The sequence below is a fragment of the Myxine glutinosa genome, chromosome 1, assembly GCF_964187855.1.
Source record: "Myxine glutinosa chromosome 1, kmMyxGlut1.1, whole genome shotgun sequence".
NCBI lineage: Eukaryota > Metazoa > Chordata > Myxini > Myxiniformes > Myxinidae > Myxine > Myxine glutinosa.
In genome coordinates, this window is record NC_136261.1 from 299,479,448 (window position 1) to 299,507,151 (window position 27,704).

At 43.6% G+C, this 27,704-nt stretch overlaps 1 protein-coding gene across 5 annotated transcripts in view; it reads right to left on the reverse strand.

The window, feature by feature from the left end:
- LOC137439177 (2-oxoglutarate dehydrogenase complex component E1) overlaps positions 1-27,489 on the reverse strand; it is an 89,092-nt gene extending 61,603 nt beyond the window's left edge. Inside the window, exons 1-6 of one of the 5 annotated variants that reach the window (XR_013621332.1) lie at positions 27,067-27,165; positions 14,656-14,900; positions 12,687-12,869; positions 3,372-3,474; positions 3,077-3,192; positions 962-1,116 (exon numbers count right to left, since the gene is read on the reverse strand). Coding sequence is in view for 4 of the 5 variants with exons in the window: in XM_068134922.2 (XP_067991023.1) it covers positions 962-1,116; positions 3,077-3,192; positions 3,372-3,474; positions 12,687-12,869; positions 14,656-14,900; positions 15,184-15,250 (869 nt within the window). In the remaining variant the exon portion in view is untranslated. Of the gene's footprint in view, positions 1-961; positions 1,117-3,076; positions 3,193-3,371; positions 3,475-12,686; positions 12,870-14,655; positions 14,901-15,183; positions 15,291-26,919 lie in introns of those variants that run through there. The other 4 variants (XM_068134928.2, XM_068134935.2, XM_078768024.1 and 1 more) reach the window with 4 other exon arrangements.
- Positions 27,490-27,704: the final 215 nt, after the last annotated feature.

Genomic DNA, 27,704 nt, shown 5'->3' on the forward strand with positions numbered 1-27,704 from the left:
TTCATTCCAGGCGGATGCAAGTTGTTTTAAAGCAACTGCCTCACCACAGCATTCAGAGAAGATTTTTTTTTTTTTTGTATACAAGGGAAAGCGACCTCCTTTACGGAGGGGGAGGTGAGCGGTATGGAGGAAGGGAGAATGGAAGATGCGGGAATTCGGGAAGGGAAGATGCGGGAAGATGCATCAATCACAAAAAAACAACACCGAACAGACACACAATACAAAAAAAGGGAGCAGGAGACAAGATGGGGAGAGAGAGCGAAGCACACAAGTACAACAACAGAGAACAGGGACAACGGAAGATCCGTGGGAGGGAGAGGGCTTGGGGGGAGGAGGCATGGGAAGGCGGGGCGTGGGGGGCGGGGGGTGGGAAAATTTAAAACACATGGACACTGCTGGAACTTCCAGGAAAGAAAAAGTCGGTATTTAAAAAAGAAAGAAAGTGGATTTAGGGTGAATTAACGGGGCTGGAATAGATCAAGGTTTTGGATGGGGGAAGATAGAGATGGTGGTGAACAGCTGTTTTAAAGACCTGGAGGGAGGAGTGGGATTGAAGAGAGTGAGGGAGTTTGTTCCAGAGGCGGGAGAAAAGAGGAATGAAGGAGTGAAGGTGAGCAGAGAGTCTTGATTTTGGCAATTTCACCAGAAGAGGGTTACTGGCAGTTTTGTATTTTTAATTAATTTTCTGAAATTTGTAGAATTTGTTTTTCACTTGGAAGTTGTGGGTTACGATGTGTAAATAAAGGTGGAAAAGTCCGATTTAATGCAATTCAATTCCAGTCTATAAAGCAACAAAAGGTGAAAATTTTGAAAGGGGGTGTAGACTTTCTAAAGGCACTGTATATATAAATTTACACCAAATAATACCAGTCTGGCACTTTGCTTTGTATAGCCCTCTTATAAACATGGATTGATAGAACAAAGGGGAAGGATGTCTCCACCAGAATGTTAGATGGCATACCGAGTGCTGCGGACAAGACGAGCGAGAAGGGTGCGCTTGTCATCTGTTGAAATCGCCATGATTCCTGGAGTCTCAAATTTCTGCCGAATCCATTGGCACTGCTCCAGGTCATTGATAAACATGAACTCCACTCCAATGTGCTGGCAGTAAGCATCCTGAATTGGAGGGAGGGCTTTCAGCATCCCATGAAAATATTAATTATATCTACTTGCACAGTAATACGCATGATTGGTATTGCACACTCGCAGGAAAAAAAACAGGGAAGAATTGGCCAAGTCTATCAGGTTACCAATTAACCAATGCTTCCCAAATAAACACCACCAACAGGATAACTTAGTTGGTTATGTGCTCAGCAATGATACACACCTCAATGAGATGCCAACCGCAATGAGATACATGTGCTCAGCAATGAGGTACCTGCCATTTACAAATGCCCGAAAGGAGAAATAGTTCAAATTTTTTTTTTTTTTTTTTTTCTTTGAAAGAGCAACTCTATTTTAGAGCAGAAGTTACAGATTTCAGAAATCTTTGACAATTTTTTTTTTTTTTTTTTTCTTAAGGTGTTTTTAGGGAGGCCCAATTAATCATTGCCTCCACATGAATAAATGACTCCATTATTTAAATTGATATATGTGGGAAAATTACATGCCTAGACCAGGAATCGAACCCAGGTCCTCTGGAAAACCATACCGGTGCTCTGCCATCTGAGCTATCTGGGCAACCCTGACCAAGCATGCAATTTTCCCACACATATGATAGCCACTCTCTTTCCGTCAATGCTTCTGGGGCACTCACTGCCAACCATTGGAGCAACAACAGCCTGAACACGAGAGGGTCTTCCTCTATTGGGGGGACAAATCCACGTCCTCTATTATAAACACAACTGTGGGCGTAGTGAAGCAATAAGATTAAAGATCAGGATTAAATAATTAAATTGATACATGTGGGAAAATGACATGCCCAGACCAGGAATCGAACCCAAGTCCTCTAGAACACCGTGCCAGTGCTCTGCCATCTGAGCTATCTGGGCGACCCTGACCAAGCATGCAATTTTCCCTACACATAGTATTGCCACTCTCTTCCCATCAATGATGGAAAGCAGGGTCTAAGGCTCAAAGATGAGCTGTCACATGACATGCACACACATGCCGACAAGCATTAATCAACATTGGACTTAACTTCTTCTTTCAAAACATCAAGCAAACACAGCTGGTGACTTGGGGGAAGTGCCATAACTTTCTGGATAGTGTGTCAGCAAAGGCAGCTTGCGACATTGCTCTTCTGTCTTCAGTAAGCAGTGCAGTTGAGGATAAATCCCCCCACTCCCTCCTTTCCCCTCCCTCCCTCCACACCACAGGATGCCAACCGCATGGTGTTTGGCCATGCTATATCCTTCAAATGCTGAACATCAAGCAAGGAAGCAGCACGTACCAATTTTTAAGTCTTTGTTATGACTTAGCTGGGGAGAGGACACTTTAACCATGATGCCTCTGGCCCAAAAACGGTAATACTTCTCCGAAAGTACAACAGTAGGTACGCAAATGGTCCAAGGTTCAATCCCTAGCTAGGTTGATACAACTGAAACCGATTATGATGTTAGCATGACACCCTCGTCAAGCATGAAGTCTTTGAGAGGATAGAAATCCAGATATCTCGTCTCCGAATCACTTCTGGAAGTTAACGGTCCCCATGTATGATTTAAAAGAGCATGCCTTCAAACTGGTACTCTCGTCAAATTTCAAATGCCGATTCCTTTATTTTATCCAAACCTAAATTATGTTCCAGGTAGTTTATGCCGAGGCATGCGACCCGGCCAACCATAGGGGTGGTGAAATTCTCATGAAACATGGCAAAAACTTTTCCTGTCAAGGAATACAAAACAAAAACAATGCAATTATTTAAATAAAATAGTGAAAAATATATATATTTCATGATTGTGGGTACCACCCTGTTATGCTATGAAAAGCAATACAAAAACATCTAAGGACAAGCAGGATTAAACAAACAAGCAATTGACCTTTAGAGCAATGCGCATTTCACAACAATAAAACACTATTCACAGACAGATTGTAAATCCGAGAAACACTGACATTACGAGTTCAAGCGTATCGTTACCTCGAGTCGATGTACAATTTCTCGCAAAGGAAGCTCTGGTTTACCACCTCCGATGAAGGTTGTGGTCGGAAGGCGGAACGTCTGGTCTAAGCTCTTTTCGGTAAATCCATAAAATCCTGGCGTGAGAATGATTTTAAAAATTGAAAATAGAAATGATCAAAACAAATGGGGGAAAAAAATGTCAGCACATGAGCAGGGTCATGTATAATTTACAAAATGGGTTAAAATTGTCAAAACTCCAATCAAGTTAAATTTGAGCAAAGCGAAAAAGATAATTGGCAGCATTTGAACCCACCAAGTTTATCTGGAGAGGTGACAATGTCAGTGGGAGCATGAGAGCAAAGATCAGCATCCATAATGCCCAAGGGATCAAGCTTCGCTGCGTTGTGACCCCGAATCTGCAATCAAAGATGCACTCCACCGTCATGGCACAGCACGACAAAACAAGGGTTTTAAAGCAAGACAAATTTCCTTATACTTTAATAAGGAGCCATGAATGAAGAAAAATAAACAAATGCATGAATAATTAGAATGGCACTCGGTAGAGAGCATACCTCCACCAGGCTGAACAGTTTACGTTTTGTATTCCACCGATAGGCCGGATCTGGATCCGGACCTGAAACAAGATCTAATTGGCTTGTTCTTGTCACCCAACCATCTCGACCACCTAGTTGTCACAAGTCGTCCACAACTTTTTTTAATATCATGCAACACTTGTATATCATTTTTGACCCTATCACTCAATGGTGAAGAAGCGCTTATTAATTTTAAAGATTCTCGTATCTGGATCTTCACAAAAATAGAATCGATTCGTCCTTGTCACACACCAAACTTGTCCACCAAGTTTCGTCTGAATCTGTCCACAACTTTTTGAGATATCTTGTTCACAGACAGACGGGTAAAAACATAACCTCCACACACCTTCAGTGGCAAAGGTAAAAGTCTTCGCAATAATACAATGAAATAAATGCACTTGTCAAAGGGAAGGTTAATGCACTCCGTGAAACATCAGGAAAATGGATGTGGGACATTGTAGGTGCTTCATCATCGACACATACCTATATAAGCCAGGTACAAGTGTACACAAGCACAAGTGGCTACAAGTGGAGAGCACAAGCTCAGAGTGAACCCTCAAAAGGTACCAATGAAGACCAGATGCCCTCCCTATGGCAGGTTACTCGTTTTGCATCAAGTTATCTGCCTCTGCCAATATCAATATGCATTCCGACAAACCGGTCATCATGGCATCAGAGAGGCTGGCGTTCCACCCCCACCGTCCGAGGCCAAATACCAGCAGCTGGATTGCAGTGCCCCACAGATAATCGGTGGTAGATGCCGAAAGCAGACATGAGTGGAGACAGCCCAGGGACAATATAAAATCCCTGATGGAGTAGTTTGCAGAGAGTTCTAAGTGTGCAGTTCGAGAACCGTACAGTTCAAGAGGTGAGAGCAGTTCAAGCACTGTGCAAACAGGACGGCACTGAGAGCTGAGTTCCGAGTTCAGATCCTGAGGGAGTTCACAGCCTGAGGGAAGGAGATCTTTCCGGGTTGATCTGGCTTCCGGAGTGCCAGACCAAACGAGAAGGCAGAACGAGAAGGCGCCAATCAGAAAGGGAGGTGCTCCAAACGGAACGCAAAGGCGGAAAGCAAGAATCTCCAAGTGGAACACAAAGAAGCAAGTTGATGCGCTCCAAGGAAAGCAAAGTTGCCAAGCGGAACGCAAAGGCGTCAAGCTGGACAGGCGCTGACTAAGTCGCGATAGACCTCACTCTCTTACACGTCTACATGCGCACACGCACACACAATATACCCCTGAATCTTCCAGCACAAATACATCTCATCGACTCTCTGTTGTGGAGCACCAACAAGTCCAAAACAGTTCCTTTCAGAGCTAGCATGCATGATACCGCATACCAGCACATGTCCCACTCACCTACATCTACACCTCGTTGAGACCCACGTGGGCCAGCCAACTCCTGTACGGGTGAGAAAGGGGATGCAAATACGGCCCGACTTCTTCCTCGTTCTGCTTCCTTTCTTGTCTAATTTCCCGGATGGATGAGGCACGTATGTATTGTTGGTTATAAGGTTGACTGTACAAGGGGCTTTGGAGTGATAGGGACTAAGACTGTTTCTTGTGTAAAAATGCAGTCTTCTTTTGTGACACTGCAGCCTTCTGTAAATACATGCCTTTCAACGGAGGCTTGTTATTCCCAAACCTGCTTGGTGTCTATTTTCCCCATTGGTTAGAGATAGTATGTCACAAGTAGACACGAGATGGTAGCTGGCGCTTTCGCCGACGGTAAATCACTCGCCCGTCCAAAACCTTGAGTAAGCGGAAGCGTTGATGGCACAGGCTTTATCTATGATAACTAAATCACCAGGAAGGTAACGTGAGATTTGGGCTTGGGGATCTTTCCAGATTTAGTCATTCAGACAGTGCCTGTGGTTGCCCAGCAACCAACACATCGTGGCATTATCCATGATCTGTCGGCCTTAGGGTCAAAATTTGGGAAGTGGGTCCGAGTAGCCTATCAGGACCCGGGCCCGCGAGCCCATAACAATATGTTGACTGTAATCCCAAATTCTGTTCACACTAAATTGACTGTTTGATCAAGAATTTTGCTTGGATGTTAGAGAACAGGCCAAATCGACGAGTTTATGGCATGAAAGCAGGGTGTAGGTGCTAAATATTTAGCATCATCTAACGCACTACTTTTATCACAGCATGGACGTTAGGATATGAAGTGTTGTTCACCCGCCGATGGCAACTGTGACATAAAATTCCACTTTAAAATACATTTCATTGATTCACTGACCAACATTAGATTTGTTTATATATTTTTTAAAGTATTATTCAGATAAAAATCGATATTTTCTTTCTTCACACCATGTATCCACAGAAAAGAGCAAAGGACCATAACGCAAAAGCTCCCATCTACCTTCTCAATAACCCTGTCGAAGAAGTTCTGTCACTGAAATTCTTGGGTCTCACCCTCAGCCATGACCTCTCTTGGGAAAGCCACATTTCAAAGTTGGCCTCCAAAACCAAACGCCGACAAGGCATCCTCCATCGTGTAAAGTCCTTCCATGGCACAACTGAGCTCATATGAACCTACAAGGCTTGATGGAGTAGTACTCTCCCCTCTGGGTTGGTGCTTTGACCGCACCCATCCCCAGGTATCTGCAGGATGCATGTGGTAGGTATCCATCTATTTTTTTCCCCTCCTGCCCTGCTCATGGTATTTCCCCCTTCACCTCCTGCTGTCCCTTTTGTTGAGGTGTGTCCTAATCTGTTCTGTGTTCTAGCCCTTCCACAAGTCTTGACTATGCATACAAAAAAAAAGAATCAGAGGTTGCATTTTCAATGCGAAAATGGGGACTCTTTGAGACAGATGAGCAAAAAGAAGTAGGATTAAGAAATCAAGAGAACAAGACAACAAGAGCAAGTTTTTCTTTGGTTGAAATGCATTTACAGCACAAAACAGAAGCTCAGAAGAGATTTGTTAGTCAACAAACGGATGATGAAAGAACATTAAGGAAGACAGAAAATAGTCTCCAGTATCAGAGAAGGTGCCATTCAGCTCTGTACAGACTGCTTGCTATCTGGCCAGCCTCCAGTGTATATACATATGTATGTGTATATACATATGTATGTGTATGTATATATATATATATATATATATATATATATATATATATATATATATATATCAGTCACTATGCGACCTTCATATCATCAGTGGAGAACCGCCAGCAAGGTGTCCCATACAGCTGCTGCTGCACCTTGCTGGGAGCGATACGCACCGCCTGCCACGCGGTGACGTTATCTCTGGTATCCACTCATCATATGGAGTCGACCTGGTTGTGGTTGGGAGTTACTAATAATGGTATCTGTAATCTGGTTCTCCAACCTAATGAGCGGACAACATGACGTCATCGCCATGCACGTCCGCCTTGCCTGCAAAGTTCCAGAGGAACCATCTAGCAGTGCGTCATTACGGATTATAAATACAGATACTGTCACAAGTGCATGCAAAACTCACAGTTACCGACCTGGTTTCGCCCTTGTTGGGGCTTCATCAGGGCAACGCAGTGAGGCTTTCCATACACTTGTACCTCTGTGACCCTTTCGGTTTTTATATCAGTCACCAGGTCGGTAACTGTGAGTTTTGCATGCACTTGTGACAGTATCTGTATTTATAATCCGTAATGACGCACTGCTAGATGGTTCCTCTGGAACTTTGCAGGCAAGGCGGACGTGCATGGCGATGACGTCATGTTGTCCGCTCATTAGGTTGGAGAACCAGATTACAGATACCATTATATATATATAAAAGAGAGCCGTTGGTCTGTCTCCCCCACTCCCTTCCTCAACCCTCCCTCTGCAGCCTCCACCCCCCCCGCCCTCCCCATTCACCCGGCAACGCCGGATACTCCTGCTAGTATACATACATACATACATATATATATACATATATATATATATATATATATATATATATACAGGGTGATTGAAAAGTAACTCCCTATTTTAAAATACTTATAATGTATTTCTTAACTATAATTTTTACAAGAAATGGATATAAGAAGAAAGCGTATAGCATGAAGTTTTATTTAAAATTCGATATGGGCACCAGAATTCGCCACCAGCTTCTCAAGCCGCCCGGGAACCGCGTCAACTGATTTCACCAGGAACTCTTGTGGGATGGAAGACATAACTTCTCGTATTCGCCCTTCAAGTTCTTCCAAAGTCGTTGGTTTGGTACAGTAGACTTGCTCTTTTACCCAACCCCAAAGAAAAAAGTCACATGGTGTTAAGTCAGGGCTCCTGGCTGGCCACTCATACGGACCACGATGACCCATCCATCTCCCAGGGAAGTGGGCATTCAGCCATTCACGAACAACAATAGCAAAATGTGGAGGAGCGCTATCTTGCATGAAAATCAAATCGTCAACATTCTCCGAAGCACTGATAATTAATTGCCCAGATTTCGTCTTGCAGCATGGTGAGGTACCTTTTGGCATTCATGGTATCGCGAAGAATGAAGGGACCTACAATCCTTTCCGAAGTCATTCCACACCACACCGTTACCTTGGGCCGATATTGCGTTTTTTCAGAAATAACACGAGGATCTTCTCCTGCCCAGTAATAGCAGTTGTGACGGTTCACAAACCCACCGATGTGAAATACCGCTTCATCAGACCAGAGGATATTTTCAAAGAGATCAGACCAATCTTCATACCAAGCCAGCATCCAAACTTCGTAACGTGCCGCGAGCTGGGCACGCTCCTGCAGGGTAAGACGTCCAGCCATGTTTGTAGGGCTTCCGAATTTCAAACAAAACATAATCTGAAAAAAAACCAACACAGATTAAATTCTCATACATTAAGGAAAAAACACTAAAAATTTGAGAAAAATATTACAATAAATAAATAATTTCTAAATATTTTAAAATAGGGAGTTACTTTTCAATCACCCTGTATATATATATATATATATATTGTAACGAATTTGAGAAGTGTAACGGATTTGAGAAGTGTAACAATTTTGAGAAAGTGTAACGAATGTGAAAAGTATGGTTTTGTTGTGTGTAACTGACCCTCGTAATGTAAAGAATGGTCGCAGCTCGTCCTCTTAGTTAATTCCATAAACCTACACACAGGACACGATATATCCTTTTAAATAGTTAGTCCCTTATTCTCTGTGTAGGCTAAGGATGTGTTTCCCACTAGTTTGACTCTTCATTGCACCGAATTAAATAAGAGTAGGCCCTCCGACGCCCCATGGCAGCTTCCAAGTGCCAGGTTTGCACTTTGCTGCAATTGCCTCTTTAGGCACTTTGCTGCATTTCCATCTGCCGTCCACTGTGCTGCATTTGACTCCATTACGCACGAGGTAACGCCGAAGAAGGAAGGCGGGTCTCCACCTCGTCATAGAGGGGAGGAGTAAGTCAGCCCTGCTCATCCAACCCAGAACGAGGGGTTTGGCTTGAGAGGGCGGAGAGAGAACGTTTGCGGAAGGTTCGAAAAGGGTGAAGGCCGGGGCCTATATAACCCGCCGCGGGATGCTCCCCAAGGAGATACGAGATGAGCTTTTACGGAGATGGGTCCAGGAGATGCGCTGGAGACGAGCAGGTGTGACCGAGCCGCCGTGAAACGTGCCGCGCTGCAGGAAAAGCGGACCGGAGCAACGCAAGGAGCGCACGAGGCAGCAGTACAGAGAGAGGAACTTCGCCCACGCAGTTTGGGACCAAAGCTCGGCTTATTGACGGCGGTGCCTTCTGGCCCGACCATGCCCAGTACCCGCTGAACCTTCCTTGCCTCTAAAAAGCCACCCATCTCCAAGCCATTCATTCCTGCCTGCATTTCCCCGTGTAAGTGTGATCGTCCATCTGTCTTCAACGTTGTCTTGGGGTTTATTAATTAAGCTTGTATAGGTAAGCTAAAGATTTCACTGTGTGCCTGCTCCTTCCATTTTCTGTATATAACCAACTGCTCTCTTTGCTTTGGCTTATGAAAATAATTAATAAAACCTGTTATTCCTCCATACGTCTTCTTCTTCTTTGCATTCGGTCGCTTTAGAGTTTTCCACATTGAATAGCTGTGGCGCGATACGGCCAACGTCTGGGTGAATCGGGTGAGTCGGAAAAAACTGTTAGGTCGCGGGGCCTCCGCTCGGCAAATATAACATCCTTAACCGCGAACCGTAACAATATATATATATATATATATATATATATATAGTGCATTCAGAAAGTATTAAGAGCCCTTCACTTTTTTACATTTTGTTATGTTACAGCCTTATGCTGAAATCATTTAAATTCAATTTTTTCCCTCATCAATCTACACTCAATACCCCATAATGACAGGGAAAACAGGATTTTAGGAAGTTTTGCAAATTTATTAGAAAGAAAAAACTGAAATATCACATTGACAAGTATTCATACCCTTTGCTATGACACTTGAAATTTAGCTCAGGTGCCTTCCATTTCTCTTGATCATCTTTGAGATGTTTCTACACCTTGATTAGAGTGCACCTGTGGTAAATTCAATTGATTGGACATGATTTGGAAAGGCACACACCTGTCTATATAAGGTCTCACAGCTGACAATGCATATCAGAGCAAAAACCAAGCCGTGAGGTCGAAGGAACTGCCTGCAGAGCTCAGACAGGATTGTGTCAAGGCACAGATCTGAGGAAGCCCACAAAAAATTTTCTGCTGCATTGAAGGTTCCCAAAAGCACAGTGGCCTCCATAATTCTTAAATGGAAGAAGTTTGGAACAGCCAGGACTCTTGCTAGAGCTGGCCGCCCGGCCAAACTGAGCAATCGGGGGAGAAGGGCCTTGGTAAGAGAGGTGACCAAAACCCCGATGGTCACTCTGGCTGAGCTCCAGAGATCCTGTGTGGAGATGGGAGAAACTTCCAGAAGGACAACCATCACTGCAACACTCCACCCATCTGGGCTTTATAGCAGAGTGGCCAGACGGAAGCCAAACAGTTCAATGTTGGTTTCATCAGACCACAGAACCTTGTTTCTCACAGTCTGAGAGTCCTTTAGGTGCTTTTTTGTAAACTCCAAGCGGGCTTTCATGTGTCTTTCACCGAGGAGAGGTAAATGAGTGAGGAAGGCTGCAAACTGTACAAGTTCAACACCAAGTGTTTGATCTAGATCATCCTTGTACTCAGCAACCAATTTTGCTGCAGCTGCTTCAATTTCATCGCAGTCTAGCGATTCCAGTTTACACAAGAAACCGAAAAGAGAACAGGTGTTCTCATAGGCTTCCAATCGTTGCGCCAATGAACTCAGAAACTGATCAATTACTGGAAGAAAATTCTGAACTCGAAATTTTCAGACAGTGAGAGTGCAGCTTCTTCTGATCGTCCATATGTGGAGGCGCCCTGGTTGTGGAGGCCCCTGGGCAACTGCCCAGCTTGCCCATTCCTAAATCCGGCCCAGCTCCCCAGAGTCTTACCCGAATGTTCCAAGCCCCTCCTCTGGCTGCTGCTGTTAGCCACTCCCCTTGAGCTTTCTTTGGCTGCCTGCCGCTTACCGGCCACTCCCCTGCAGCTCCTCCCTCGGGCCTTCCAGACTTGTTCCAGGCCCTAGCACATGGTATTCCAGCCCAAAAGAACACATGGCATTCCAGCCCAAAAGAACACTGAAGCCCACACTTACTCCCCTGCTCAACGCATACTAACACAGGAAAGGAGACTATGCCTACATTTAATAGGAAATAACTGAACTAAAGCGAGGCTACATGTTGTGGTGTAACTAACTAAGAGGGGGTTATCTTTATTTCTCACAACTGCAACAATATATATATATATATATATATATATATATATATATATATATATATATATATATATATATATATATATATATACGTATACATTAGCAGATATCCGAGTTCCACGGGCTGTTGTAAGAGAATTAGTTTCCAATACAGTGTGGAATATTTGGAGACTGATAGGAATGTACCTTGACAGCATAATGGCTGGGACCCATGGAAATTTCACCTAATGTAAAATGTGTCTTCCAGTCATCGGCCCCTTTCTTCTTCAAGCTCTCAACCTCTTCTCCCCCCACCCTCCATACCAGCACCAGGTCCTCAACCCCAAGTCCTCATTCCCCACCCCACCCCCCCCCCACTCCCAACTCAAAGGCTTCAACCCCCCCCCCCCCCCCCTCCTGCCCTCCACATTTCAAGCCCTCAAACACACTCCCAACCATACACACACACTCCCAACCCCAACCACACACACACACTCCCAACCCCAACCACACACACACACTCCCAACCCCAACCACACACACACACACCTCAACAATCCCCTCCCCCCAACCAAGAGTCCTCAACCCCCCCCCCCCCCCTTCCAACCAAGTTTCAACCATCCTCCCCCACCAAGACCTTAATCTCACCTCCCAACTCTGTCCAATATTTGCCCACCTCTCCACTTCCGAACCCGAATCCCAACACCCTGTGGTCCCTCAGCCCCCTCCCTCCAAACCATCCCTCTCTCCCTCTCCCCCCCCCCCCCCTCCCAATCACCCTCATAAAAGTGAGAGCACATTGTTACATCGATCACACATTTTTATATCGGATAGAAAGACAGAGTATACAAAATTGCATTACACAGCTAATAAACAAGGCCATTCGTAGAGCAGTTTTTTCTTTGAACGTCTGGTAGATGTGCAAACCAATGACTCTGAACAGATACACCACATGCACAACAAAAGTGAATACAACTCGAAATTGCAAGAATAACAATATTTGTAAACCTCGACCGGAACAGTCTGGAACAAAGAGCTCTTAAATGAGGTATCAATTAGCATTGTACATGCTGTGATTACAACGTTTACCCTGTTCAGACACAATCGGGCAACTTGCGTGCATTTGTTTACATTTGTGTGTGTGTGTGTATGTATATATATATATATATATACAAACGCATCGTTTGCAAGACAGATTTCATCAGTGCTGTTGTATGTTCAAATTGTTCAAATTCTTAACATGGCCAGTCATGCGAAATAACTGAGCAGCAAATTTAAATATGGTGGGGGAAGTTGAACACAACAGTGTAGCATTTCCGGTACTTCTTACCTGGTAAGCTCTAACCAGTGACTGCACAGCCAAATGTTCTTCTACCATCTTGGTGTCTCTCACGCCAGGGGACAAAGAGGGGGAAAGTTCAGTGGACAATGAGTGGGACAATGATGGAGGTCGGATATATGCTTCTCCTGGTGCTGCTCCAGCCATTGTGTTCCGAAAATAGACATCCCACGACTGTGGTGAAGAAAGGGGGACGTGTTTGCAGCAAAAATATGGAAAGAAAACAAGTTTAAAGTTATGTTTCACTTCACTCGTTTTCTGTACAGGCATCCATTACTGGACTTTACATTCATGACTGCAATTAGTGCAGCCATAATGATAGTAACCGATGTTACATTCTTTTTCCAAAGAGCAAAATGCATATAAACAGCCATATCACAGACCCCGCCCCCCCCACCCCTCCGCCCCCAGACGCCAAGAAGCGGAATGCTGAGGCATGTTCGCCCCAACGTACACCCCATCAGTTCACGTACACCCCATCAGTTCACGTGTGGGTGAGGCCAGGTTGAACCCATACCCCGATTCTTATTCTTCTCCCTAATTATCCCCAAATGCATGAAGTGCCTATGTCCAATTGTTTGGTGACAAGGGTAACTTGCAAGTACTTTTTCTCTGCATCCTTTCCTACCTATATTGCTCGATTGTTGTTTAGCTAGCGTGTGACCATTGCTTTGTACGTGATTGTAAATACATGCTTGGGCTTATTGATTGCCGTATTGTAAATACGTGCTTGCTTTATTGTAAATACGTGCTTGCTTTATTGTAAATACGTGCTTGCTTTATTGTTTTTGGTAAATTGCTCCAAACCTGCTCGACTGTCTTTCTTTCATCGATTGATTCGACATTGTGTGTAAAGATTAGATAGACAGGAAATTCTGCCCCATCAATTGGCTCCGTGAGCTTAGCCAACGTCCAACTCACTGTATCATTTGACCGTCCATAATAGGTAGACAAGTGAGCATTGAGGGTACGGTCCCCAAATGGGATCACCAAACCACCAGTAAGGCAACATGTTAATAAAGGAGTGAGAACCCGGCTCGGTTTTGTGGTTTCAGTCGGTGTTCATGGTTGACTAGCAATCTGCCGGGTTGTTCGGGTTGTTATCCATGACAGGTGACCTCAGGTCTGGAGGTCAGGGAGCGGGTCCGAGGAACCCCCTCGTGGTAACCATCAACCCCGGTCCCTTAATATATACATATCGAAACATGGTGTCTGTCCGTGCGTTTGTCCCCCACTTATGGCGGCCGCTTTCCTGACACTGGGGATGGGTAATTTTGGTTGTTAGTCCACCAACGGTTTCACCGGAGAAGATCAAGTGTGCTCTCCATTTGTCCATCTGTCCCACCTGTGGTTTTCCAGACTTTCCACCCTTACCCTTTAGCATATTCAACTGAAACTGGGTACATGGCATTTTTTATGATGTTACAGAACCAGTTTGAGTTTCAAGGCATTTTCTGAATTTTTTCCACAGAGTTATGCCCTTTTAGGACTTTGATAATATCACATGTTATACATGGCTCAGTTTTCAGCTGCCCTGACTCCACCCCCACTGCTTTACACCCATTGGCTGGACAGCTTGCCTAACTCCACCCCAAATAAAAGCATGCGACGCTATTCCATGAAGCAGCACATAATCGGCAGGGATCAGGTCTTCAGCCTGGGTGTTAGTCCATGGTCCAGCACAATTGGAATGATCCCACGTATATAACCACAATGTATTATATATATAATGTGTATAAGCTGTACGCATGTTTTTGCTTCCTATATGTATATCAGTTTATTTTTATTATTTTCAGAACCGAACATGGGATAATACACCTCCAAAATAAAAAAAAGTACATTTGTCCTCCTTTACATGGCTCACAATTTATGAGTGCTTGGAGTAAGAACATTCATTGAGAATGCTCAGGGACATGTATTGCCAAGCAATTCTCACTCACTTGTTATACATAATACTCACTCTGTGCACACTCTTTGGATTTTCCAGCCATGTTGCATACATTTCCTCCACATAATTAGCACTCTCTCCATTAAGAAAAGGCTCCTGGGCTAGCGCCGTGCCTCGCCGAGCTGAAGACCCTGCGACCCCTCGCTTGACACACTGCAGCAGCCATTGACGCTGGGCTGCAGGATGGAGTAGACTTGCCCGACATGCTGCCTGAAATATTCTTTGCATTGCAAAAGAACAAGACTGGGGAGGGAGTCCTGAAAGAGACAGAGTACAGGAAAAGGGAAGTTAACGAATTGGACTGGAGGTCATAAAATCAACATAAAATTATAGTAATACTATGACTGTGCAACAATACTGACATCTGTGAAAACATTAATGTAATAAAATAAAATAAGATTTATTGCACGATTCATCTCGGTGTCTGAAATGGTGGTGATAAAAACAAGCACACGTTTTTCTAAACCCTCAAGATGTATTTTCATGCTAAAAACAAGATCCTACCTGTCCAACAAGATGGTACAGAAATAACACACTTACCTTTGAGGTTTCTATTCTGGCTTTGACTCCCAACCAGACTACAAGCTGTCCAATTGGCGCTTTGCATACTAGTCCAAGAGCATCAAGTGAAAAATTGGCCCAACCCGGAAATGAATAGTACCAAGTTGAAGTTGTCAGAAACGTTCCAAATTCTCATAAGAAACAACATAGGGCCGACCCAAAGTCGCCAGGTTTCCTGTGTGAGCTTTTGTCACAGCAGGCATACATGTATTGAACAACTATTTTGTGCTCTTGCATGAAAATATAGAGGTTTGAAAAATCTCATTTTCCATAGAAAACAAACATCGTTTGACATATAAACTTGATATTTCACAGTTGAGTCGACAATTCAGCAATAACAACATAGCTATTTGTCATGTATCGACTCATACCACAAACACTCAATTAAATAACTGACCAAATGCAGCACTGGAGTATCAGGAGGAACGCAAAAAGACAGATAGAGTCATCAGAATTGAGGACAAAAACAAATAAATCAAGCAACACACACATACACACACACCTTAACCTAACCACACCTAACCTGACCTACCCTAAACTAAACTAAACCAACCTAACTTAACCTAACCACAGAATGAACGCAGCAACTCACCGGCACACAAATCAATACACAGGCCCTCCATTAATAATGAAATTACCCTTCCGGTAAACATTAATGACACACTTCCGGTTTAATTAATTAATTACAAAAAAAATATTAAAAAGACAAATGAAAGATGTGGAAGACAAAGAAACACAGATCAAAGACAAAGGAGAAGTTGGCTAATGCACTTTAGCTTGTGGGATACGTTGTCGAGGTTACTCACAGCCGTCATGGAGTGGCTTCATGCAGGTGGTGATGAGAGGCAGTGATTATGACAAAAGGAGAGTGGAAGTGCTTCCTTTCATAAAGTTAGATCCCACCAAATGCAGTTACCATTTATACTGCCTTGCACTTTGCACAAAAGGTGTGTGAAAACAGGGTACACTCATGTCCTGCTAACATTCCATTAGCCTCTTCGTTAAGGCAGCAGAGATTGGTTGGCAAAATCAGAGGAATTTGGAAGCATTTTCATTCGACTTGGTGGCTTCCACTTACTCGTGTATTAAATGGGTTCCAGTAGGAATATAACGTGTGGGAGTGGCCTTGAACAACTGTGGGAATCGGTATATGCAAAGGGTTGGGCTGTGTATATCAGGAGTGGGCACGCATACTCTCGTGCCCAGGCAGTGTTCACAAAACTTTGCCACAAACACTGGGTTGGATGGATGAAATTGACAAGGAACGAATGATTGAATGCAATGCAAAAGCCGCTGCTCGATCAGGTGCAGCACCTGATTTTAATAGCTCATGAAGAGTGTATCAAAGCAAGTTAGCAACATTATCTATAGCAACAAAAGTTAGCAACTACAAACAACAATCTCTGATGCATATGATCATGCTAATACTGGCAATGGGATACCCATTTAATCTTCCATCTGAAGGATGGAGGGACAGCACACACATGGATGAATCACCCTGACTGTGAAACCGGGATAACAGTTTACAGCTGGGTCGGGATTCAAACCTAGGTTCAAAAGATCAGAGGCGGGCATGCATGCTTATAGGAAATCCAGCCAGCCCGTATAGGGCCAAATAGAAAAAAAACGGTACGGTAAGGTAGTACGGTACACCTAAGGTGATGTTGGCATGGAACACTGAGGGAAAGACAAAATCAGCAAAGGGAAAGAGTGGGCGAAAGCACATACTCCAGGATAATGACATCCGTGCATTAATTTGAAGTGCAAGGCAAAACCAGGTGAGCAACGGCAGATCAATTGACTGTAAATTTCAACCTGGGGCATGGTAGTACGGTACATGGAATGGGCAGCTAGATTCATCAAAATGGTTTGCCAAGAGCTCCACAAAGCAGGATACCATAGTTGGGTTGCAGTGCACAAACCTCTCATCACACCTTGCAAGTCCCATGGTGCAAAAATCACAGGCAATGGACTAAGCAGTAGAGAAATGTGACATGATCATATGAATCATCCTTCACCATGTTCTTGACAAATGGGTGAGTGCATGTGTGGCGCTAACTGAAAGAACTCTGCAACCATGAGTGCTAAGTTCAGTGATGGGTTCTGGAATGTTGTAGGGCACATTTTCCCGGCATCATTTTGGTGCAGTCATTCCGTTAAAGACAAGGTCAATGCCAATCGTTACTAAATGGTACCAAGTGATCATCTTCACCCCATGTTGCAGCATTTCTTTCCTGCTGGGAGGGATTTCTTCCAGGAGGACAAGGCCCCCGTCCACAGAGCAAGCATGGACGACCAAAGGACTGATGAGCACGACACTGATGTTATCCATACGTCTTGGCCTTCTCAGTCACCAGATCTGAACCCAATGAAGCATTTATGGGATACTAGCCGAAAGCACCCGGCGTTGCCCGGGTTCTTTTTGAATGAATTTACTACTATAATTCAGCTTTTACTCGCGGCCGTAGAAGATTGACTACTATAATTCAGCTCAGCTTTTAATTGTGAAATGGGCTCAGCCTGGCCGAGGCGGCCTCGCCACCTAGCCTATATATAACCTTCCCGTGGCCCGTCCCGACATTTTTTGTTTCAGAGGTTTCCTCCTATCTTTCACCGTTCAGGAGATTAGCGCATGCAGACAAACAAACAAGAAGACGTCATGCGGAGCACGATACTTGCAAAATATGCCCCCCCCCCCCAAAAGTTTCCATTGATACAGCAAATTGTTCATTTCATGAAGATTAAAATTTACGATCTTGATCAAAGCTCAAGTCAACAGGATGAAAAGTGACGATTTTTCAGATGAAAAATGATTTTAGAAGTTTGACCGCGAGTTGACCTTTGACATTTTGACCTCAAAAATAGTTGGTTTCCCAATTCAGTGAGGCAATACACAAATGCTGTTCTATATTCAAGTCAATCGGATGAAAATTGATGGGTTTTCAGATGAAAATTAATGATTTTGGAAGTTTGACCTAGAGGTGACCTTTGACCTCTTGACCTCAAAAATAGTTGGTTTTCCTATTTAGTGACAATTTGCAAATGCTGTTCAATTTCCAAGTCGATCAGATGAAAATTGACAGGTTTTTTCAGATGAAAATGTATGATTTTGGAAGTTTCACTTTCAGTTGACCTTTGACCTTTTGACCTCAAAAATACTTAATTTCCCAATTTTGTGACTCAATATACAGATGCTATTCAATTTTCAAGTCAATCGGATTTAAAATGGCGATTTTAGAAATTTGACCTCCAGATGACCTTTGACATCAAAATCAATAGGCTTCTCAATTGGGACGACCTATACAACTTGAAGTTTCGTAACGATCGGTTTTGAATTGTGACCTGTAGGCCGGTGACAAACAGAACCACAAACGCAACCGACCAATATACTTGAAAAAACACACACACACACACACACACACACACACACACACACACACACACACACACACACACACACACACACACACACACACACACACACACACACACACACACACACACACACACACACACACACACACACACACACACACACACACACACACACACACACACACACACACACACACACACACACACACACACACACACACACACACACACACACACACACACACACACACACACACACACAAGCCGAATGCACCCGGCGTTGCCCGGGTTCTTTTTGAATGAATTTACTACTATAATTCAGCTTTGACTCGCGGCCGTAGAAGATTGACTACTATAATTCTCGTGTCCGACCCAAAGTAGATTGCATAGGGTATTTGGGTCCGACCCAAATACCCTATGCCATAGTAGATTGACTACTATAATTCAGCTCAGCTTTTAATTGCGAAATGGGCCCAGCCTGGCCGAGGCGGCCTCACCACCTAGCCTATAACCTTCCCGGGGCCCGTCCCGACATTTTTCGTTCTTTTTGAATGAATTTACAACTATAATTCAGCTTTTATTCGTGGCCGTAGAAGATTGACTACTATAATTCAGCTCAGCTTTTAATTGCGAAATGGGCCCAGCCCATTTTGAGCCCATTTTGAGAAAGAGGCGGCCTCGACCGGCCTCGCCACCTAGCCTATAACCTTCACGGGGCCCGCCCCGACATTTTTTTGTTTCAGAGGTTTCCTTCTATCTTTCACCGTTCAGGAGATTAGCGCATGCAGACAAACAAACAAACAAACAAAAACTTTATTTTATATATATAGAAGATAGAAGATAGATTAGCAGGAGTACCCGGCGTTGCCGGGGAAGGAGGGGGGGGGGGGTTGGTTGAGGAAGGGGGTGGGACGAGTGGAAGGGCGAGGGGTAGGGGAGGGGGAGGTGAGGGGAGAGGGAGGGGAAAGATATACTACATATACATCTTTTGGGGGGAAGGAGGTGGCTTTGACAGGCCCCACCGTTTTTGGAGGTGGGGAAGGGAAGGAGGAAAAATTTCCCCATGCAAATAGTGCTTCATAACCTCGGTGTTGCAGAGGTAAAAAAAGAAATTGTAATACCCTCTGCAACATCAGCAGGTGGCACTACACGGTACACATTTACATAGAGAATTTACGCCCCTCTCCCGGTCCCCCACACCTCCACATGAGGCTGTGGCCACATAGCCTACCTATGCTACCCCCCCAGACAAAGTTGCATTTGTATTTGTACCCCGAGCAAAGTATAAAAGAGTTTATAGCTGGAGTACCCGGCATTGCTCAAGTGAAAAAGAAACATTAACATATTTGAAATGAGGGCAAATATAATGGAAAAGCAATTACATCCAAATCAGAATCCATCACAAATGTCAAATCATCATTTTACCTTTTTGTTGATTATCTGCTGTTAAAATATGGCGTTTATTACGTTTCCGAGTTAAGTTTGATGACGTCCAGGAAGAAGAATTAGCCTTACCACCAACTTCGACCGCTTCCAGAATTGTTTGATTATTTGTGTTCAAATGTCTGGTAATTATTTTTTATTTATTTATGCGAATGTGTACTTGTATTTAACTGTCATTAATCAAAAAGGCTTAGGCACTATAGAACGAATTTTTTTTAATTAAAAAAAAACGAACTTTTTTTTTTTTTTCAAAATAAAGAGAAGGTTTTTTTTTTTTTTTGCCTTAAACACTTCCAGGCACTCACTGATGAACCAGCAGTAGTTGGTGGACGTTAAAGACCCTACAGTGTCCTTTGCGATGAGTATGCGAGCTATCACCAGTAGCATGAACTGCTGCTGCTGGGAAGGCAAAGGCCAACCAGCAGCCTAACCCTTTTATTCTCATAGGAAATTGGTTTTAAATATCACAGTTTTGAATACAGTGGCATTTTCCAGGAACACAACCCCCGCGATACCCAAGGGTTTACTGAATGTATGAATGTATGTATTTTTTTATGTTGAAGGCTCTAGTCACAGATTAGACAGTCATGGCCAAAAATATTGGCACCCTTGCAATTTTTTTCAAATAATGCACCAATTCTTTCAAAAAATTGTTGAAATTAATGGATACCTTTGGTATCCACATCTGTATTTCTTTGGTTTGCAGTGGAACAAAACAAAAAAAGCTGAAAAAATGACAAAATCAGCTTATTCCACACATAAATCCGAAAATGGCCCGAACAATATCAACAAGGCAAAATGCACACTCTTGCACAACAAGTCCACAACAAGGCAAAAGGCAAAATGCAAAAGAGCATGCTGCCTCTGGCACTGGATGCCTTGAATGTGTGCATGGCATCATGAAATGAGGAGATTACCAAGGCAATTTGGAGCGTAATGTTCAACCCCGTGTCAGAAAACTGGGTCTCTGTCGAAGGTCATGGGTCTTGCAGCAGGACGATGACCCCAAACACACTTCAAAAAGCACCCAGGAATGGTTCAAGACAAAACGCTGGACCTTTTAGAAGTTAGAATTCATATGATTTCAAGCAGGTGATTCTCCTTTACTTTGGAATTGAACTTACCTGCGGTCACTCATTCACTTCACTCAATTGAACTCACTCATATAAAAAAAAAATCACTCATTCAACCAGTTTGAATGGTGAAAAGGAGTCATTCTACTGTTTTGTGTCACTGTGTGTACCGCAATGAGCATGGAGAAAATAAAGAAAACCTGAGAATTGTCTGAGGAGGTCAGACAGAAGATTTTAGCCAAGCATGGACAATCTCAAGGCTCCAAGTCGATCTCCAGAGACTTTGATGTTCTTGTGTCCACCATACGCAATGTTATCAGGAGGTTTAAGGCCCATGGCACTGTAGCCAACCTCCCTGGATGTGGCCGCAAGAGAAAACTTGATCGAAGATGGCAGTGAAGGATTATTTGAATGGTGGAGAAAGCACCTCAATCAACTGCCAAACAGATTCAAGCTGACCTTCAGACACGAGGTACAACAGATTTAAGTCACACCATCCGTCGCCAACTCAATGAAAGGGGGTTCGATGGTAGGAGACCCAGGAGGACCCCACTGCTGAGAGAGAGACATAAGAAAGCCCGACTGGAGTTTGTCAAAACACACCTGAACAAGCCAAAATCCTTCTGGGAGAATGTCCTGTGGACAAATGAGACAAAATTAGAGCTTTTTGGTAAAGCACATCATCTCTATGTTTACAGAAAACAAAATGAAGGCTTCAAAGAAAAGAACACCTTCCCTACTGTTAGTCACTTCCGCCTTTGTTGTTATTATGTACTTAGGATTTTTAGTTTCAGGTAATATTGGGAGTTAAGATTGGGAGTTAAGATTTTTGTGTGAAATGGAGATGACTTTAGTAAAAGGTAAAAATAAATGTTTGTGAAGGAAAAAGGAAAACTCGGCAAAGAAACCGGAAGTGGAGAGACGAGGAGATCGGCAGGGAGGAGACGCCCATGAGAGAGATACAGCCGTGAGTCACATCGAGGCTGCGAGCGGACTTTTTTTGATATTGGTCGCGAATGAGTTGAGGCTTCCCGTGAAAGGGATTGCCCGCGATATCGTCCTATATTATGATTGCAATTAAACCTGCGTCTCAGGTTTTATTATCAAGCGTGAGCTATTGTTGGCAGGGAAAGCAAGAGCCTCCATTGCAGGCCGATCCGCCATTTTCCCTTGAGGAGGCCGTCTGCCTGGTGCATCTTGTTTTGTCATTGGGATTCCCATATCCCATATCATCATATGGAGGAGATTACTAAGGCATTTTGGAACGCAATGTTCAATCCAGTGTCAGAAAGCTGGGTCTCCGTCGAAGGTCATGGGTCTTGCAGCAGGACAATGACCCCAAACACTTCAAAAAGCACCCAGGAATGTTAAAGACAAAACGCTGGACTGTTCTGAAGTGGCCAGAAATGAGTCCAGATCTAAATCCCATTGAACACGTGTGGGGAGATCTGAAAACAGCAGTTGGGAGAAGGCACCCTACAAATATCGGAGAACTGGAGCAGTTTGCACAAGAAGAGTGGGCAAAACTGCCAGAAGAGCGGTGCAGGAAACTCATATATTAAGCTCTGAATCAAAAACAAAGGTTCTGTAATATTAACAGTGAAAGAAAGAATTGTGGAGACCAAATACTTTTGTCAATTTCAACTTATTTTTAGAGAAAATTATGAGTTATTTGAAAAAGGTGCAAGGGTGCCAATATTTTTGGCCACGACTGTATAGTCTCAAGGCCAGGGATTAAGAGCTGCATGGATAGAAAAATGAAGAAAGCAAGAATAGTCTCTGTTTTTTGAGGAAGTAAAAAAAAAATACTCTGCTTTTTGAAAAGGGGAATGTTGTAAGTGTTTGGAGAGACATGAGAAGGTAAAGAGTTCCAGAGTTTGGCAGTGGAGGGGAAGAAACAAACATCATAACAGCCCACCCTTGAGTCGCCAATGGCCACACCATAATCATGCGATGTCGTGGCTTGTCAAGTATTCCGTGGTCTCGCTTATGGCGGAGGTACACAAGCACACGGTTATTGGGAGCAGAAACCGAAGTAATATCTGTAGAAAAGAGAAACAGAGCCAACTTTGTGGTGTAATTTGAGCAGGTCAAGTTTTGAAATCAGATTGGGAGAGTTGATAAGTCGGATTACTTTGGAATAAATTCTGTCCAGTAAGTATGTGGAGCTAGAATCTCCCCAGATGCGAGAGCATTACTCTATACAAGGATGAATCAATCCTTTATATAGTTGAAGCAACTGTTGAGAGGAGAAGAATCTTCAACATCTGAATGGGACTCCTAGTTTCTTCGAGGCAGACTTAGCTATTTGAGTAATGTGTGGATTCCAGGATAAATTTAATGTTAGGGTAATACCTAGTAGGTTTATTGAATCACATGGTGTAATTGTGGAGCTCTCAAAGGAGATTGGAGAGATGATATGAGTTTTAGAGAGAGAGATGGGAAGAAATTGAGTTTTCGAAGCATTTTAATTTAACCCGATTACATTTGCCCCACTGGGAAATCCCACTTGGTGGGTTTGAGTGATTTGCTCCTGATCCAGGTGAGCTTCAGGACCCGTGGTCCTATTTTTCCTTTTTGTATACAAGATCGAGGCTCGTGTCAGAGCTAACATCAATCACAAAAAACAACAACAAACGGACACACAAAACATATAAAAAAGGGAGCGGGAGACAAGATGGGGAGAGAGGGAAGCACACAAGTACAACAGCAGAGAACAGGGACAAAGGAAGATCTGTGGGAGGGGGAGGGCTTGGGGGAGAGGGGGAGGAGGCAGGGGGGTGGTGGGTGGGAAAGTATAAAACACATGGACACTGCTGGAACTTCCAGGAAAGGAAAAAGTCGGGATTTCAAAAAAAAAGAAAAAAAAAGGGGGATTTGGGGTGAATTAACGGGGGTAGAAGAGATCAAGGTTTTGGATGGGGAAGATAAGAGATGGTGGTGAACAGCTGTTTTAAAGACCTGGAGGGAGGAGTGGGATTGAAGAGAGTGGGGGAGTTTGTTCCAGAGGCGGGAGAAAAGAGGAATGAAAGAGTGAAGGTGAGCAGAGAGTCTTGATTTTGGCAGTTTCACCATAAGAGGGTTGCTGACAGATCTTCTGCGACCAGTAGGAATATTTGGGGGACAGAGCCCAGAGAGAGCTGGGGGAGCAAGGCCGGAGAGGAGTCGGTAGAAGACGGAAAGACCACCAACCTGCCTGCGGTGAGTGAGTGAAAGGCCCTCGGGGTTAGCTTCATCGCAGGAGATTCCAATGATTCTGGAAGCTTTGGTTGCAACAGCGTGAAGAAGGGCTAGGTGTGAGGCAGGAATATTAGTATATTTTGCCTTGGGAACATAAAATTGAACTCGTCCTGGAAATTGACAATATGAAGCTCTGTATCTAAATTTGGTGATTCCAGCTGCCTTTGTTATCCAGTTATTGTTCCGACAAACAGACAAACAATTCTCAGGCAGCCAATTAAAAGTGATAAAACACCAACAAAGCTTTTTATGACGCACGGATCCATGGGTCGCATCCACCGGCGGAGCTTGGGGAGGGGCAGGGGGCAGTGCCCCCACCTAAATTTTTTCAGTAGTTTACAATTAAGATAAAAACATCCCGTATTTAAACGTGAGTAACAAAGCGAAATGGAACCCAAGTGCGTGGATTTCTTCCTCCGGCCACGGCAGATATCGCGCTATTTGCATCGAGTGATGTGATTGGCTGCATCTATTTTCAAATCAGATTAACAACTTTGAAATTTGTGATTTTCACAAATGAAGGATTTTTCACAAATGAAGGATTTTCACAAATGAAGGATTTTTCACAAATGAAGGATTTTTCACAAATGAAGGATTTTTCACAAATGAAGGATTTTTCACAAATGAAGGATTTTTCACAAATGAAGGATTTTTCACAAATGAAGGATTTTTCACAAATGAAGGATTTTTCACAAATGAAGGATTTTTCACAAATGAAGCCACTTCGGAACGAAGCTTTTCTGGAATGAAACGGATTAAAACAGTTTGTGCTCAACCATGGGAGTACAAAGATTTCCTTAACCGACTCCTCTTCACTTAGAAGGAGATTTAACTGTGTAACAGATTCCAGAGGACATTGTGGAAGTTTACGCTAATGGAGGGAAAAGCGATTTTACCTACTTTAGTCATTAAGGTAAGAACAGTATTTATAGTGAGACGATGTTTATATACAGTTTGTGTATCACCGGGAAGACATGATTCATAAAGTACTCGATTTCCTTTTTTTTATTTAAGAATTAGTTATGCTAATACTATTATATATAATATATTAGTAATAGTAATATTGGTGGTAGCTGGTAAAGATGACAAACTAGAAAGCATCTGAAAATGCAAAGCCCGTCCGCATCCGTTTGTATTCAGACGTCGTCCTCATCTTCCTCCTCCTGCTCAAAATAATGAAAATGGTTCTAAAAAAAAAATACAAAATGAAAATCGATGATTGTATGCAGCCTTGAACTTTCGTCTTTAGATCTAAAAAAATGATCAGTTTCTAGCTTTTGATTGGTGAACCAATTCTGACCCAATATGCAAATTATTAAAATTTCAGGTCGATCAGATGAAAATTGACAATTTTATGTGATACTGGCCTTTGACCTTTTTACCAAAATTATTAATTTTTCTTCTCCATATTCCCATAATAATGCTTTGTTGAAACTTTGATGACAAAACTCAAACGATAAAAAAAAAAAAGTTACGGCCCAGACGACCGACAGACACATATACACACACACACACACACACACACACACACACACACACACACACACACACACACACACACACACACACACACACACACACACACACACACACACACACACACACACACACACACACACACACACACACACACTTGTACAGTATCGGTTGTTCCTAAACTTTAATAATTTAAAGGATTGTTGTAAATGATGTTAATTTTACAACATCCCATATTCAACTTTATTTATATTTTAAACCTCAAACATAGTTCCTCCACCTAAAGCAAGAAAAAAAACACACACACACACACACACACACACACACACACACACACACACACACACACACACACACACACACACACACACACACACACACACAAAACAAGGATGATTAAATAATGAACATGAACTGTATTTGTGATTTCACGTTCACTGTAACTACACTAACAATCGGTAATTTTGGAAGTCAAACCTATTATTAATATGAACCTCCTGCCCCTCCTGCCCCTCCTGCCCCCCCCCCCCCCCCCCCCCCCCCAAATAGAGAAGTCAATCTACGTCTATGGCCGCACCTGTCCAACGATTTATATACCTGTTTGCACATTGTATGGTGAGCATAATTACCATTACTGCCGACATGCACTGCACACCTTAACAACACAAGGTGACCCTTGGCAACGTGGGGATCTATGCGAAACTTTCACGACCTGGTGGTAGCCCAGGTGCACGACCTGGTGGTAGCCCAGGTGCACGACCTGTCGAGTGAACGACAACACTTTTGATCGTTCACCGCACGACACGAACCGTCGCTCCCTATTTACAGCCAAACAAAACGCGTCTGCCATTTACAGCACTAAATATATCTCAGCCGGACGAAGCGACGCATCCACATTCCACAAGCCATACCTTAAACATTCCAGGCATTCACGAGCATACGTCACGGCGATCAGCAGCGCGACAACTAAATAAATATAAAACAAATTTCGTGTGAACAAAATGATCGTTACAAGCGCTCGCGAGTCACAGCTGCACCTGTGCTACATTGAGGTGTGCAAAATGGCAAGCCGTTGCACGGTCAACAGGTATAACGGCGAATAACACACCACGTATGGTTGGTACGGAACCGGAGAGCCACAACCGAAGGACGCTTACAGAGGTCGTAGCGCTTCCTGCAGTGTCTTCCCAATGCGGAAGAGCCTATTGTCCCGGACCGAGATTCGTGCAGCGGCTCACACAACAACCCGCCTTACCTGAGTTAAAACACACCGCACAACTTCCTCCTCTCGCACCTCCAACCGCCTCGTCGCGAATGACAACCCGGTGACCACGTGACCGCTCTCTTCCGGTCCGGCGTGTCTCGTCTCGTTCCGTGGAGATTTATTTATTTATTCCATTTATTTATTTCTTCCATCTGCTCGACATCTTTGAACCAAACTCGCTGCGGTGCAATAAATAGGTCGTGCCAACTATCGAGCGATGCTTGCTTTTGTCTACCTCGGGTTTGTTCATGGCGTCTGACGATCGATGTGATGTAGATGAATCATTATTTAATATATTTACGTCAGACACTTGAGAAAACGTTCCAGTCGAGCTAGGCCTCAATTTTAGAGGAAGCTGAAATGTTTTAATCCAACCTCATTTGAACACAAATCGCGTCATATTAACCAATCTGTGTCATTGCGATGACGTATTTGCTATTTAAGGGCTGAGGCCGTTGGAAGGTGACGTTGCTGCGCGAGAATCGAAGAAGAAGAAGAGGTACAAATAGGAAGCATTGCCATTTGTGATCGGCTTTTGCAGACTTATCTCCCTGATTGACGTCCGAGTCCCTTGTACGGTCCGGGTTGCGATTGCAATATGTAGATAACGTGCTCTCACTCCCTTAGCG